Source organism: Coturnix japonica, chromosome 2 (assembly GCF_001577835.2).
Source record: "Coturnix japonica isolate 7356 chromosome 2, Coturnix japonica 2.1, whole genome shotgun sequence".
In the NCBI taxonomy this organism is placed as follows: domain Eukaryota; kingdom Metazoa; phylum Chordata; class Aves; order Galliformes; family Phasianidae; genus Coturnix; species Coturnix japonica.
The window spans coordinates 78,890,286-78,907,773 of record NC_029517.1 but is presented as its reverse complement, the minus strand read 5'-3'; the positions used below and the strand labels follow the sequence as shown (position 1 = coordinate 78,907,773).

The following is a 17,488-nucleotide window of genomic DNA, read 5'->3' as shown; positions in this document are numbered from 1 at the left end:
TCAGACTGGGCACTGGGAAACATTTTTGTACCCTAGAACAGACTTCCCAAACAGGTAATTGATGCCCTGTGCCTGACAGTGTTCAGGAGGCACTTGGATAGTGCCCTCATTAACGTACTTTAACCTTTGGTCAGCACTTAAGAGGTCAGATTGGACCTTATCTTCGTAGGTCCTTCCAATTGCACTGTTCTATTCTGCAAGTACTACTAATTGTTCACTTTCTGTATTACAACTCCATTGCAGAGCCTGACCGCATACCATCTCCTGTACACATTCTGAAGCACAAGTATGTCATTTCCTGACTACCCTGGTACAGATCTTAGCTGCTCAGGCCTAGAGCTAACAACAGAGCAATGTAATTAAGCAACATTTGCTGCTCAGGCCTACGTCTGAAGGGTGAGACTGTTTTCTTTGAAACGCTGATGCTAAACATTTGGTGTACTTTGAATACAGCTAAAAGAAACAATGGGAACTGATGAAGTAAAAAAAATACCACATTTCTTCCACAATGCTACTGTTTGTTCCCTACTGTCAAGTCTCGGATTCACTTGTTAGAATAGACGCACTTGGACAGCCAAAAAAAGTCACTCCAATCTTTAAATACTACCCCCACAGCTTTTGAACTTGAAAAGGTTTTATATATATAAATCTTATTTGCACACACAGTTGTCAAGCTTTCTTCGGTCAACATTTGTTGACCTTCCCCAGATCACAAATTTGAGTGGGGTTTGTTTGTTTCTTTGCTTTTAATACAGCGCTCATTGCAAGGAGAAGACAAATATGTAAGGCTAAATAAATACTTTAGACCCTGGCCTTAAACAGAATCTACACAGCAAGGTGGCCAAGCTGGCAGACAGCAGAACTACAATGTAATTCCTACTGGTGATTCTGTCTGAATGACTGATTACTAATACTTTCAAAAAATAAAAAACAAAAACAGAAAAACCAGACACCAGCTGCTGTATATTTCAAGTCCTTGTCGATTTTAACTTAGTGCTCCTGTTGTTTCTGCATAACAAAGTAATATTAACAGTATAATTTAATGGTCAAAGAACAGTAGTACTCTGGCACAAGCAGTGTCCCCATTAGCTAGAAGTCACGGTGTACTAGAATATCCCTCAAATTTAGCAATCAGTTGCAAACATTATCCTAGTTTCTAGTGAAGGCATAACATAATTAATTATCCAGTTGCAGGGCTACATCTGGCTTTTGCAGAATTCTTTATTCTTCATTCCAAAAGATTAATTAACCCCATTGCTTTTATAACCTGGAAAGCTAACAGAAAAGTTTTTTAAAATGCAGTTCATCATTTTTGCCTTCACAGCTGTTACATCTCCCCATGTTACATCCCACACCCACAGTATTTTTACATGTGGAATTCAGGCAGGAAACCCAACATGGAAAAAATACCCCATGAAAATCATCCCTGCACAGATTGTGGATAGTCTTCCTCTAGTCAAGGCAGGGTTGATAGTTGCTTAGCCAGACCTCCTCCTCCTCGAGACAGTGAGATACAGTTAGCAATCCACTAAGATGAAGACTGGATGCAGAAAAGATCACATTCAGTGCAATTCTGAAGGTGCAATATTCTTCCTGAAGAGCCCACATATGTGCAGAGGACAGCGTGTTCTCAATGAGAGCAGGCATTACAGCCGTCTTTTCAGGACCACAAACAGTGCCCAGAGATTGACTACCTAAGGCCCATGCACAGGCACAACTCCTTGCTGAGCTCCTCAAATGTAAGTATGTCTGTAATGCACTAAACTGTACTTTATGAATAGAATAGAGTGTTGTATTGTTGTTGTTTTTTTTCCAGTTAGAAATATGCCTCATGCATAAAAGCATATGTGGAAAGCATTTAGAAGAATCATTTGGTTTTCTTTAATTGTCAAGCTTGATGTGAAACAGGACGTTACACACTCTAACCAGAAACAGGAAAGCCAAGTTCAGACGGTTATATCACAACAGTTGACTCATTCTACTGCTGACAGAGCTTAACTTTAATGTACATTGACCAGAATTTCAAAAGCATAGGAGCAACAAAATCAAGTAAATAAAATCCAGATGCTGACCGTATTGAGTTTTTTAGATAAATTCCTCCTGTTTTCAGTTTAACCTAAATCTCATCCCAGTGTGAGCCATGCAGCTCAGCACTGTCATATGGACTCTGATAGATTAGCAGTTTTTCTCCTCCAGTTCTTGCATTTTGCTGGAGATAAGCACCCGAAACAAAAGAGGCAACAAGAGTAAGCACGCAACATTTCTTCGGTTGCAATGTTACACATCTCTAATATACTGGATTGTTCTAGAAAGCTTCAAGATGCAGCAGCTGATGAGCCTGCCTTCATTGCTGAAATTGCTGCAATCATGGCCTCCAGCAGAAGGGAAAATGGGAAGAGGCGATTTGCAGCAATAACATCTAGCAGAGTTACTTAATCCAGTACAGTTCTCAGAGCAACACAACGGCTACCTACTACCAAGTGGAAGAGAAGAAAACAGCTTCTGGGGCACTAAAATGGAAAGAAATACTTTAAGGTTTTGTTTGCTTGAATCTATCGAAACAAAACAAAACAAAATGCCAGTGTGGGAGGGGAGCGGGGAAGCAGCTGTAAGATTTCAGGAATTCCTGAAGCAAAAATCTTCAAGGTATTGTTACGGGAAGGTTTAGGTTAGATATTAGGAGGAAGTTTTGCACACAGAGGGTGGAGATGCACTGGAACAGGTTGCCCAAGGAGGTTGTGGATACCCCATCCCTGAAAAAAATTGAAGGCCAGGCTGGATGTGGCTCTTGGCAGCCTGGTTTAGTGTCTGTCGACCCTGCCCATGGCAGGGGTATTGAAGCTAGATGATCATTATGGTCCTTTTCAACCCAGGCCATTCTATGATTCTATGATGATGATTCTATGAAATGCTCCAGTCCTGAAATACATGAAATCTAAGGGCTGCAAACACTTCTTTATGTAAACAGTTCTTTATTTCTTTACAGAAAGGGTTGTTAAGCTCTGGAGAGGCTCCCCAGGGATGTGGCTGAGCCATCATCCCTGAGTGTGTTTAAAAATCATTTGGATGTGGTGCTCAGGGACATGTTTTAGCAGAGGGTTGTTAGAGTTGGGGTAGTATGCTTAAGTCAAGGTTGAACACAATGATCTTTAAGGTCTTTTCCAACCTGAGTGATTCTATGATTCTATGACAACAGGAACCAGATCAGTATTTCAATTCCAGAGCAGTATTACAAAATGCTACTTCTATAAGGAGTTCCTCTTGTAAAACCATGGCATATCAAACAATGCAATGGGGATCAACCTTCAAAGCTACACCTACTGGACTACATAAAACAAGGACAAAAGGGTTTCTGGTCTTGGGGCAAAGTAGCACAGGCAGAGCCATCTGCAGTATACTTGCCCCAGATATCCTGTAGGACCAGGTGGCCCTGAGTCATGCCTGTGAAGGGATGCAAACCCAGGACAGCCTTATGTCACCAGTCTCTTGTGCCACCACGCATCTGCATCCAGATACCCATATGAGACAACAGCACACAAGGGAACAGGCTGACAACTCAGAGGAACATATGACCAGTGTTCAAGGTCATTCATTTAGCAGTGAAATATAGTCTGAGATTACACAGGAACTTTGTATGAGTAAGTATAGCATTATGAAATCCAAAATACTGAATTAGGTAGCACACACTGGTGCTTCTCTTCTATGGATGTAGAAATCATGTGGAAAAAAACAAAACAAAGACAAACGAACAATAAAAGAAAACAACCCTTTGAATGGGACAGATCCCCCAGCCTAGTCCATGCAAAAGGACTATCAGGAAGCTTTGTTTCTCCCACAGGTAGTAGGAACAGCCTGAAATGGACATTCAAGATCCAGGTCTGGATGACTATGTGCAAGGCACAGGAGCAAAACATAGATGGAAACGTACAGTTTTATCCTGGAATCAGTGAAAAATTAGAAGTAAACTGAGAGATAATTCAGTTTTCTGTTGCACTGGCAATTATATAACAGCTGTGGTTGTTCATTGTGGCTATATGCATTCACATTTACAGTTAATAATAACAATCATGTTTCCTTTGAGACCCACTGAAATAAAATGAACACTTAATTGTAGCTCAGAACAATAATCTTGAGTCATGCATCGTGTTGTTAAAAAAAACTCAGTGTCAGGCTTTCACGTAATTACACCCTTGATAAGTAAGTGCAAGTCACAAGAGCTGACAAGAACTACCCAAAAAAAAGGTTCTTCTGCACAGTGGCAAGGGCCATGCAGAACAAAAGGAGCTTCATACATTAGAGGAAGAAACAGAAATGAAAATGTAGGTACAGCACTTTGCCTGCAGCTTTTCCTGGTACAGTTTTATAGATTCTACTCAAACACTTTCAGGAAAGATGTAAATACAATATAGAATGAAAAATCCTCTCCCTAAACCTGCTCTCCCCTAACACTTTTCTCCAGCAGTGAAAGTCCACACAGACACATGCAGCTTCATGACCTGCTTCTCCTTCCCCTAAGACCATAAGATAGATTTCCCATCGTGGCAGTAAGTCAGTCCAAAGGTCCCTTAGCTCAGTGTACTATCTACAACTGCGGTAAAGCCCTACCAAGAGGGGTTTTATCAGCAGGCAGTGAATGCTGTTACAGCTACCATCTTCATAGAACAGCTTCCCAAAATACAGTGTGCTCTTCTTGCCTGCCAGAAGGTGAGTTGAAAACAGATAACAAAAGTGAATCAAAGTAAGATGAACCTCATTTACTCAGGAATGACACTAAGTTATTGCTCACAAGAGCATAGAAGTGCAAGCATGACATATACATGCATAGGTTGTGCTTAGTTTATCATCCCACTCTTCAGAACATTGGTCATAACAAAGCTGGATTTGCTGTCACAAGCACTCAATGTACATTAGTTTGGAGTTGTTGAAACTTGGATGACTGTATGCTGTGCATCCAGTCAGCCAGGTCTTTCTGTGGTCCTTGGGCTTTGAGAGGTATTTGACTGTGACAAGCCAGTAATGGAACTCAGCTTCATCAATAACAAGACAAGTGTTATTTGCACATTTAACTAAATGAAATATTCCCTCATTTGTAGTTTTGCCTCATCAGGATGAATAAAAAAAAATTCCAGACAAAAGACCATAATGGTTACATTGGCAGGGCTTTCATTATTACTTTCCTCCAGGTTTGTTTGGTTTTCATTCTTAGAAATAAATTCAAATATTTAATCAGATTTGGATGTTGCCAGTTTTAAAAAATGGAGACATTGTGTCTTTTCAGAATGCAAAGAAAAGCTAAATACAAATCTCAGGAAGACAATAAATACGCCACAAGATAATGCAACTTTCACTCCTCACAGCTCAATCTTCCACCCCATACTATGCTGGCAATAGCTGCCAGGATTATCTAGGTAGATTCTTGCATGCTCAAGTTTAACATCAAGAAAATGATGTATTTATCATCTCTTGGGGTTCTTAAACCAATTCACTGAGGTTCAGGAGGGAAAAAAACACAGCATAGTGAGCCACTGCCCATCATTTCAGATGTCACGTCTAATCATGAACGGCCCTCAGCAAAAGTGAAGTCAAGTGTGTCTTCTGTCCTTCCCCTCTCCTGCCTTTCCTGAGGCCGATAAGCAGAAGGAAAAGAAATGCTCTGTCAAGCTTGCTCTCTCAACATCATAGCAGCATATCAGCTTGGTGTCTGGGAAGGGTCTCTCCAGAAGGAGCTTTTTCTTCTCAAGACAGAAGTATAAAGCTGGTCACAGCACAGCTACATAGCAGGCTAATGGGAAAGAAAAACTTTCTAGAGAAGGAGCAACTCTCCTCCATCTCTTCTCTGACACTTATATGAAGAAAGGGAGATGGGTTAAGAAAGCAGGACAAAGGTACTTGTTAAACACAGATTCAGTATATATTTGTGGAAAGAAGTTGGCTCAGAACTTCTCCAGAAGCACAGATCCCCATGGATCTACAAAATTGTCAGGAACTTTGCTTCATAGAGAGTATTTTTTCCACACCATCTGATGTGCTTTGGAGAACAAGTGATAGAAGTAACTAAAGAACATCACCGTATCACCCATGCCTGTTGCAGGAGTCCACAGGAAAGAACAATATCTGCCATGGCTACATCAGCTCTCACACAAATTACTTCATCTTTGCACCAATGGCTAGTTAATCTAGCACATCAAGTGCTAGAAAGGGAAATCCACATGGATTGTATTTTACAGATAAGGCTCTGGAATTATTGCTCATGAGCAATCAATTAAAATTTCTGTCTGTATTTCTATTCAGTGCTCAGCAGAAACAGTTGATTTAATGCTGAGACCCAAAACACACACAAAACTGCTGCAGCTCATTGCAAGTGGTGGCTCCTGAAATTACAGTACCTTAGTTATTTCCAGCTAGCTGATCTGCTTTGACTTCCTCACCCGTGAGACAGGCATCATGATTTATACCTTCCTTGAAAAATCTTCCAAGATGTATGTGTAGTTGTTACTTAAAATTGTGTCTTGAGAATTGGAGACAAAGAAAAGATCTCTATACAAGAAAATGGCATCCTGAACTGCTCTTGGGCCCCAAGATCATTCTTCCCTGGGAATATCTGGTCATCCCCACTGATGGCACAACTATACCATGTCACCTAAATCAGACATCCCATATAATCTGAGACCGTACTCTGCCAACTCTGCCAGCCAGCATCCAAACAGGTACAGCAGCATTTGTGAAGCTCAGCACCCAGTGTAATTAATCCAGCCTGACTCTTGTGAAAAATTGGTTCCCCTCCTTTTTTAAATCCCCTTCTAAATACTGGAAGGCTGCAATGAGGTCAACTCACAGCCTTCTCCAGGCTGAACAAGCCTGTCTTTGTAGAGGAGGTGCTCCAGACCCCTGATCATCTCAGTGGCCTTCCTCTGGACTCTCTCCAACAGCTCCACATCTTTCCAGACCTGGACACAGTACTCCATGCAGGGCCTCACAGGGGCAGAGCAGAGAGGAACAATCACCTCCCTGTCCTTGCTAGCCACCCCTCTTCTGATGGAGCCCAGGATACTATTGATGTTCTGGGCTGCAAGAGCACACTGATGGCTCATGTTCAGTTTTTCATCCACCAGGAACCCCAGGTCCTTCTCCACAGGGCTATTCTCCATGAGTTCTTCTCCTAGTCTGTATATGTATGTGAGATTAATCCAACTCAGGTGTAAAACCTTGCACTTTTCTATGTTGAACCTCATTATGTTCACACAGGACCACCTTTTGAGTTTGCTGAGGTCCCTCTGGATGGCATCCCTTCTTTCTAACATGTCAACCACACCACTCAGCTTGTTGTCATTGGAAAACTTGTAGAGAAGGCATGCAAGCCCATAGTCGATATCATTGATGAAGATGTTGAGGAGCACCGGTCCCAGGACAGACCCCCTGGGGGACACTGCTCATCAACAGCCTCCACCTGCACATAGTGCTATTCAGCACAACCTAATGTTACTATACACAAATTATTAATCTGACAAACTACAGGCAGCATCCACCTTATATGCTCAAATGGACAATAATGTCATGTACTGCTACATTGATTATCCCACTAGCTGAAATATCAGAGGTCTGTTCTTTGGACCAGAAGGCTGTGGGCACACCAATTGATTAAATAGTGTGTTTTCTGAAAATCCCTTATTAACATTTTGGCAACATGCCCCCAATGCTCAGTTAGCCAGACATCACCACATTGAAACACTGCCAGCCATTTAGTTTTTCACAGTAAAAACCTTCAGATAAAGTTAGTGTTTTACTGTTTTTTCTCATTTTCAGCTAGGTGAGATGGACTGGATTCTGATCTTTCCTATTTCATAGGAGTAATCACATCACCAGCTAATAATTAGCAGTTCTGTCAGCACTGCATGATCTTATCCTGAAACAGTGCTCAAGAGTCCAATTTAGAGACATATCTAATTTGTTTAAAATAAATTTAACCTTCTAAATTATTCTTTTTCTTCCATAAACAGCCAGCACTTGAGCCCTGGGGCACCATAAGTAAGTAATTAATACAAATGTATTTTTAAGCTATTTTTGTATGCACATATTGCCAGAAGTCAAACAATTTCTGTAGATTTGCATTCATTATATTATTCTGGATATCTTAGAAAATAATCATAAACAAAGGTAGCAGAAAAAGAGAAAAAAAAAAAGTAGAAAAAAATCAACAGTAATCCATGGAAATAACATAGCATGTTAAGAATTATAGGAAAACGTTGTCTATTAAAAGAGGAAGAGTTTGAATGTTCTCAATGCAAAGGATGCTTTTTCTTTAGAAGTCAAATAAGGAGATCAAAATCAAAATTTTGCTGAACTTAGGAAACTTTCCTTACGTTTGCAGCTCAAATTCCCCAGAAGTCCAAATGCCCCGTTCCCTGTTATGATATTCTTATCCTCAACCATATTTAGAATGTATTCTATACATTAGACAAAATGTTATATGGATTTTAAAAAAATACAAAAAAATATCCAAAACAAATATATCACAGTTCAACAACAGACAAACTACTGAAAACGGGCTACTGGGAATGCTAACATTTCTGCACAGCATTTCTCATTAGCAAAACGGTCTGACACTCTTCTACTCCCACAGTAAATGAAACAAAAAAAATGACTAATCAGAACCTCACTACTTACAATGCTCTCAACTGTAAGGACTGGGGCTGGTTGGCACCCAGGCAGAATAAATAGAAGCTCACTGAGTCCTCTCACCCTTCATACTCATTGCAGATAATGTGTCAACTTCTCATAATTTTATGGAGAAGGTGGGAGTTGTAACCTTTGTGATTGGACATGAAACAACTATTCAACATCTGAGGGCTCTATAAAGGACTGCCAGGTTGCTAGGAGACAGCATGGGATGTTTGTTTTCATGCTAGTGCTGGAAAAGAGCACTCTTGCCTCAGGTGGATTTTACAGAACCTTGACTGAGGGCTGGGAAAGTGCTCTGAAGATATCAGTGGCTGGGTGCAGGATCTGAATTGCACAGAAATTGCACATTATGATACTGTGACTTGGAGAGTAGTTCTTAAGATCAACCTGACCATTGGAAACCACTTTGCAATTTGTAACTGTAATAATTTTTGCTATGAAGTGAAAGAAAATATTCTTAAGTGGAAAAGCCATATGCTGGTACTTGTAGCATTTCAAGATGAATTGCTTCAGACCTTTTTAATTTCCCACTATTTCTTTAATCATTCTTCCACATCTCAGGAAAGTACGAGGAAGTCCCCTGAGGAGCAGCGTCTCCAAGGACTCCCCAGATAGCAATGAACCTCTGCCTCACACATGATTCAAGCCCAGGTTCTAACTGAGCTCAAAGTTGGATGCAAGAAAATTCCGTCAAGTCAAATAGTCACTGACTGTCTTTCAGTCTTTTAATGCAACTGAATCAATCTGAAAGCATATTATCATGTCTAAATGTTAATTAGGCAGCAAGAGCAAGGCACCATTCCAAAGTTGAGTTCTATGATTTATAACATAAGTGAAGATATCTATTTCCTATTACATTTGACATTGCTCAGCTAACATTTATATATGTTCCTAACATAAGCAAGAAAAATATTAAAACAAAACAAAACAAAACTTCAAATGGTTGCAGAGAAAGAAAAGTTACATCGTTGCCCAAAATAACTATCCAGGGAAAGACATAAGTCACTCCAAAAGTAATGCTTCCTGCTTATTTCCTCCAAAGCTACAATAGGTACAAAGAGCACTATTTGATAAAGCAAATTCTGAGCTACAAGACATGGTTTTTTAACACAGTCACACTGTGCTCACATCCACTGCTTGGTCTCCAAAAATGTACAGCAAGTGTTAATGTATGTCAATGAGTGTCATTTTTTCTGCATGGAGGAATTCAGTTACACACTTTTGATTCATTTGCGCTTCCATGTCAGATACTATTTTGTCAAACTGCCCCTCTGCTGCCACCCATTGCACAGCAGCAAAATGGAATACTGGTGGGAAGGTTCAGGCTGTAGTGCCATACCACCACCATCTGCTGTTGTTGACATGGGACATCATGATAAAATAGGAGGCATTACTTTTGGGGTAGCCCCCTTACTTAGATTTAGAATGCATAGCTATGGAACAGCAAACACTCTGTGAACTGTAGTGTTCATTTGGAAGTAATCACAGGAAACCATACCCTTTAGATTTAGCAAAGTAATCACTCTTAACTGAAATGACTGCTACACCGCTCACGCAGTCAGCAAGGTTCTTAAAGAATTCAAAGTCCACTGTCTAAAAATTGCTGGGAAAAAAGCTGAGTTCTCTAAAACCTACCTAAATGCAGAATTAAGTCCAGAATGATTTCTTCTACTCAAATTCCAGGTAAATGGAATCTCAACAAAGGTAAAGTAGAAAATCTGACCAACTAAATTGCATATTCCACAGTACGTGCATACTTCTTTTTCCTCTAGAGAGGACTTAGAAAGCATAATTAGACAAACCCAAATGACAAATTGCCAGTATAAGCAGCTATAACTATATATAATTTCAGGTGATTACAACATCTCAGGTTCTGACTATGTTATTCTGAGCTATTGAGGAATTTGAGATGTTTGAACTGATCACACATCAACTGCATTGCACTGAAGACAAAACTGCAGGGGCTGACGTGAAAAAAACTTAACTGGTGAGTCAGTAAACTAAAACACTGATAGAACATAAAAGCAGTTGTTCTAATTCATATAATATCATTAAAAAGATAGGAAGAAAGGAGGAATGATATAAGAAAAAAATCAGTATGGTCAAATCTTCTCACAAGTGACCCTGCATTTAAAAGTGAGGAGAGACACTTCCCATTTAGTTAGAATAGTACCTGTAAGCCTTGCTAAATCATCAATTTCAAATGATTACTTTTATGGTCTAAAGAGTAGAAAGAACAAAGATGAGATATGAATCAGGCCACAATAAAAATAAATAAAATTACAATCTCCTATCACCTAATGTAATTGGATGAATTTATTTAAGAGAATGTCATTAAGTAGCTTGAAAAAAACAGGTTATCTACTACCTTAAGTACAAGTATCTTCCTGCCTTTGCAACTTCTTTCAGATTTTTTAAACATCAAAGCTTATGCTTTCATTGAATGAATTTACTGAATGCTTTTATGTTGGCTGACTAAAACATGCTCATCATTTAAATCATAATAATAATAATAACAATAATAATAAAAGGGAGCGAGCTGTTCTGGAACTGAAGTGTATCAATGAAAAAGTTGTTGCAGTGACACTGACAGTAAGACCAGAAATCTTAGCTGTGCAAGTTTTGACAGAGGGAGAAACTTTAACCAGACAACGTCCCGGGAAGAAACTGCTACCAGTCACCAAACTCGTTTCTCATCCTAAAGCTACACCCGGAGGATTGCATGAGAAAACTGGAAGGATAATACCATTTCCAGTCCTAAGCTTCCTGGCAATTAACCCTGCCCCCTCTCCACACCACACTTGCAAAGCAAATGGCGCACTAGTTTCACAAGAGCCCCTGTGCCTCCCTGTGCCTCCCGGCCCCTTTGCCCTTCCACTCTGGTAGGAAGCTGCATGGACCCACTGAGCCCACACTCACGGGCAGCGGGGCCGTGGCGAGACCGCTCCTCCTCCTCCTCCGTGAGCCGGCGGGGTTTCAGCACGGCGGACAGCGGCACGGCGGGGGGCTCTGCGCTCCCGCTACCCGGGGCGCGCCGCGACCGGCCAAGAGCCGAGCTGGCGGAGCCCATGGTCCGGCCCCGCTCCCAGTTAGACCTCGCTGCCCGCTCCTCCTCGCTGCGGGAAGTTCGGGGCTCGGCCGGCCCGCAGCCCCTCCTGCAGGCGGCTGCGCTCCCGGAGAGAAGAGGGAGGGGGGAGCCGAGGAGGCTCTCCAGCACCGCCTCCTCCGCCCCTCGGGCACAGCGTGGCTTCTGGTGAGCTTCCCCGCTGCTGAGCCCCGTCCCGGGGACGGGTGTCTGTTGTGGGATGGGAAAGTGAGATCTGCACCAGGGAATTCACGTTGCCCGCGCCTTGAGAGGTATGAAAGGACGCATTGGTCCCTCATCTTCCCCGTAAGGGAGCAGGAGTAAATTCAATACTTTTTACTACGTCTTAATGTCATTTCCCATTGAATCTACCTCCTAGGGCTACCTTACCATAAACAGAGGGAAAGGTAACGGTAATGTAAAGGGTGAACACAGTTCTGAGGTTATTTGTATTCTTGAGTACCTAAATTTTACTTCCTTGAATAGAAAAACTTAGACATGGGATATATCCCCACCTGCCTTCACAACTTTTTCAGGACTTCTTAAGCAACGCAGCATCCACACTTTGTGCTTGTATTACTCCTGACTGAATAAAACACTGCCTCTAGCAGACAAGATGGACTAGATGATCTCCAGGGGCACCTTTCAACCTCAACACCTTTGCTATGTTGGAATATTAACTGCCATGGCATCACTGACCAAACTGTATTCGCAGCTTATAGCAACAGACTTTACTATTAAACTACAGTCACAAAATGCTGTAACAATATCACAGCATCACTACCACAGCCCTTGCACAAACTTGACTGTCTTCAGCTGCTGGAGACTTCAAAAGCTGACTTTAATTCCCCATCTATTAAAAAGGTATCACAAAATTTCTCCAGGGCACTGCAAGTCCTAAAAGTATTTCATTACTGTAGCAACTGGAAGTGTTAAATGTATTTACTTGGATGTTTAAGATGACAGAGGTAATACAGCCCAACTTTTGAGAGCAGAAGGCTTTTGTAGCTGCCCATAATAATTCAGTGGTACCAATTAGCAACGTGAAAGTAACAGCTAGTTTTCTCTCCATCAGCATAGAAGTCCAGTAATTGCAGCCTATTATGCCACTTTGTCTTGTCTGGAGGGAAGCCAGAACTTCCTGAATCTGTTCTGCTCTTCCATGCTGACTACAGCAGCCTGGTTCTCTCATCTGTTGTTGTGCTCCTGCAGCAAGATCCCAAAGCAACTCAACACTGACGTAATAACCTCTGAATGGGAATTTCTTGTGCTAGGGCGGTCCTTCTTTCCTGGACAAAAACAGTGCCACAAATGCATCAGAAAGCAAGAAAGCAGATGCACACATCCTATGCTTTCTAACCCCATGCATTTGTTCCATTATGCTTGCTCTCACTGTCTCTGCCTGAATCTTCTTCTTGATTCTCCTTGCTGTTAAGGCAGTTTCAGCACAAGTAGCATGCCAGGTAGGTAACTTCATGCTTTCTAGGGATGTTTCTTGATCAGTAATGATTTTCATGAGCATGCAAGGAAGAGACTGCATATGACTAACCTTTCTTCTAGAACTCTATTTCTCCCTTCTTCTCAAATTTGATGTGAGGTGAGGGAAAGCCTGTTTTATTTAAACACTTTTTTTTTTTTTTTCTCCCAAAAGATAAGTTCTTGAAGGAGCAAAAGTACTGATATTGTAAATCACTATTTATTAATTAATCCAGGCACACTTTTGAAAAGAAATTAATCTTTCCTGTCCAACTTGAAGCCAAATTGTACCTATGTGTTATAATTCCATCTTTAACCATGTTGTCCATATGCATTTTTTTTCCTCAAAGCATTACAAGCAAATTCTAAATACAAGATTTGCACAAAACTGCTTCAGACATCTACCGCATTCCCTGTACACAAACTCCAAAAAACAAGCCAACATAAACATTTATCCTGACAAACATCTTTTGGTGAATTATAAACTAAAGCTGCCTTACAGTCATGTTACCAATGCAATGGTTAGAGCAGGTATTATAGTTAAGGACCCAGAGTCTGTTATTTTTCCTAAATGTAAAGGTAGTGAAACTAGAGTCCATCACGGTACTAGGTCTGAGTTCAGTTTCCAGCTCTGCTGGCAATGATATTCTGCTGCTTCATTTCAGCCTACAGGAAAACTGTGTGCTCGGGATCACTGACTTCCCCATCACTTTTAATGCCTTAGATTCAAACAGAAAACTGCCCAAAGATGCGAAGTTAATGCAAATTAATGAAAAGATTTGTAGGAACGAATGACTAAAAACTCCTCCCCCACTGTGGGAAAGACTACAGCTTTAACTTACTTCCTACTGCGTATCCATCACTAAATACAGATCACAAACCTGCAGGAAATGAGGTTTCATGAGTTCATGGAAACAGTAAGTTAAGGATACCTTCCTCCACAAATGAGTTGCCAGGGCTGTGCCCTGTTTGCACACAAACATTTGTCTGCAGAGGAGGAGAGACCTGAGCTGCATGTGCTGCCCTTCCTCTTGGCCAGGCAACCAACCTTCTGCCAGCAGGTAGGACATTTTATCCCTCGTGGAGGCAGACAGCAGGAGCGGCAGATATATGACACCAAGGTGATATGAAGTCGGAAAGAGGAGCATTGCTCAGCAACCAGAGAACAAGCAGGGGGGAGGAAGAGTAGAGGCAGGGAAGAAGAAAGAGCACTCCTCCCTCACGAGCAGCCCACCTATTTTAATTAGAGCTATCTGAAAGAGTACTAAATACAGCATCAGTTTGACACAAAAGGCTTTCAAGCAGCAAAGCCAGATCTGTGATCTGATCTGAATCCAGTGTGGATTCAGCCATTGCATTCTTGCTCTGTCTGCTGCTTTTCTCTCTCCTAAAGCACATAAACCCCGTCTTCCTCTTGCAGGCTGGTGGGTTTTGCCTCTCCTGCATTACATTACCAACTACTTTTCAGCTTGGACAGAGCTGATTCCTTTCTTTGTAGTAGAATCTGGTAGGATGCTACATTTTGGCTTTGGGAGGAAAAGCAGCATCAATAACAAACCTACGTTTTAGTTGTTGCTGGGCAGTGATGCATGGAGCCAAGGACATTTCAGTTTCTCAGGGTTAAACCACAACACCGACCTCAAGACTCAGCAGCACCCTGCAGCCATGCTACTATACAGAAACAAACCCCCTCAGCCACAACACCCCCTGGACTGATCATCTTTGTAGCACTGCTTCATGAACCACACAAAGAATAGGATCTGTTTCCATAGATTCTGTTTTTCTTTGATTTCATTTACACAGAAAACTATGTTAAGTCATTGAAGACTGTGACCAGCATTTCTGAGGATTTCTTTGTTAGATCTGAATGATTTAAGAAGGTAAAGATATATACTCCTGGGAAGCAAGCAATTCAAAAGTATGTATTTAGAGAGCATTTACTGCTTTCAGTACTTATTTTTAATACCAGATTTAATTAGCTTATCTACTGTACGCTGAGTAGAGAATTTACTTCCATCTGCAAAGGTGGAAATTATCAGAAATGGTAGAAACATTCTACTTCAGTAAGGGTCACTTAAAGGGTTATTTTCCAGCAGCAGACAGGCCCCTCTTCAATACACTATTTCCCTCTCCAGATGAGCATTTATGACTTCCTCTATATCCAGATCGCTGTGCTGTGATGCCGGAAGGCAGTAGGATTCACTTAAGGCTTTCTCAGTATGAGAATATTTACAGATGTAAAACAAGCTGAGACAGTTCTGGAGTATTTAAAAAAGCTTTTCAGCCCTTTGTGCAAACAACTGCAGTCAGGAAACAAAAAGGGATTTTTTTTTTAAGGGCATCTTTTGATACATCAGGCTGACTGTTCCTTACTGGAGCTGGAGTCCGTAAACTGTTACTTATATATTCTGCATATTTGTTGTCCTGCAACATCTCACTCATATGCGTACTATTAAATTCAGCTGTGTTAAATTCAGAAGCAGTGATCTCAAATGACGAGAATGAACTGCCATTTCCTCCAACATGAATAGCTGTGAGCTATTATCTATGTGCATACTGTACTCATGAGCTCAGGCTCTCAAACCCTAAGAACACAGCTGTGTGAATTTAATAATAAATCTTTGCTAATAAACAATCTATACTGAAGCTCTTAGATGAATTGCCTAGCTACGTTATTCTTGAGTAACAGGAAACAACTTTGCATGTATAATTTTAGACACAGAACACAATCCATATATAATAGTAGCATGTGTGTATCTCAGATATTTTAAACACTCTGCGTATATTTAAATACTCCATGTATTTTAATGATTTAGTGTGTAATAAACATTAAAACTCAGTTAATTTTGGAGGATAGGAGAGGAGAAAATAACCAAAGAGGTGCAAACGTACAAAAGGTGCAAAGACAGTCTTGTCTCTGAATGTTTTCCTATTGCCTTCTTACAGGCATTTCTATTTTAGAATAAAGTTTTTATGGCCTTTCCTTCCTGAGTTTCTGATTCCTTGTGAAATATCTGTAAAAACCCATGAAATATCACCCAACACTACAGCATAAGAAGAAAATTCCATAAGGCAACATTCTCATCAGAGAGAAAGGTAGTGGAATCCTTCCCTTAGAAAAGTCATGTTTCAGTGTTGGGTCTCACCTGCAAGTTCAGAATTCCTGCACTAATCATATTTCCAAACATTCACAGTACCCAACATCGTTACATCATTTACAGAGGCTAGAGAAATCAAAATACACAACTTGTTTCTATTTGCACTGTTCCTCATCCACCCCAGCTTGGCTATAGGCCTTCCCTGATTTGGTATTTCAAACACCATTCTGACACAAGGCCTATACTTTCCTCACAGGGAAGCAGAGGGCAGTGCTGATCTCTGCTCTCTGGTGGCAGCAACAGGGACCAAGGGAACTGTGTTGGGGACCCACCCCACACTTAACTCCAGGGCCATGTCCCCACACCGCTCACCTCCAGTGCCTCCAGCAGTCTTCTCGGGGTCCAGTTGCCTGAGCCAGGTGGGATGGTGGAAATACAGGGAATGTGGTGGGGTTGGGCACTGAGAACAGCTCCCAAAACCCCGCAGCACAAACCAAGAAAGCCTCGCTGGGTCTCTAGACCTCGCCAACGTGCTCAGCCAGACACCAGGAACAAGCTCGGCTGGGTCAGGCTCTGCTGCGCCCCAGTATGAGCAGTGCAGAGCTGTGAGGTCACAGTCCATTGCCCGGTGATGTCACACATTCCTATGTAGCATCAAAACTCTTGCTTGGTGTTCAGCTCAAGAAGAGCTAGAGAGGGACTCCTCACCAAGAGTACAGCAATTGGATAGCTTAAAGTAGTAAGTAGATTTAGATTGGATATGTGGAATAAATTCTTTCCTACAGGAGTCGTGAGACACTGCAGCAGCTTGTCCAAGGGAGTTGTGGATGCACCAAGACCTGGCTGGATAGGGCACTTAGCAGCCCATGGCCTAGTGGAAGGTGTCCCCACCCATGGCAGGGTGCTTGCAACTAGACCATTTCTTAACACCCTTTCCAACCCAAACCCCTCTATGAATTCTAATTACTAGCTAAGTGTGTGCATAATCAGTTATATGTAACTAGCAAAGAATGTGTATCCAGTATGAACAGAACACTGAAACTCAGTTTCTTTCCTATAATAATAAGGCCATAATTACTAGCCGTAACTGCTATTTCTCTATAGTAATATAACCACAATGTATTCATTCATTCTTCTCTCATGAAGACCT

General features: G+C 41.4%; 1 protein-coding gene across 3 annotated transcripts in view; it reads right to left on the bottom strand.

The window, feature by feature from the left end:
* The window catches only part of PDE1C (phosphodiesterase 1C), a 307,971-nt gene extending 291,008 nt beyond the window's left edge, over nt 1-16,963 (bottom strand). For 2 of the 3 annotated variants that reach the window (XM_032442568.1, XM_032442569.1), the window contains exon 1: nt 16,711-16,963. In XM_032442568.1, the coding sequence (XP_032298459.1) occupies nt 16,711-16,960 (250 nt within the window). In that variant the 5' untranslated portion in view covers nt 16,961-16,963. Of the gene's footprint in view, nt 1-11,598; nt 11,959-16,710 lie in introns of those variants that run through there. The other variant, XM_015855053.2, reaches the window with a different exon arrangement.
* Nucleotides 16,964-17,488: the final 525 nt, after the last annotated feature.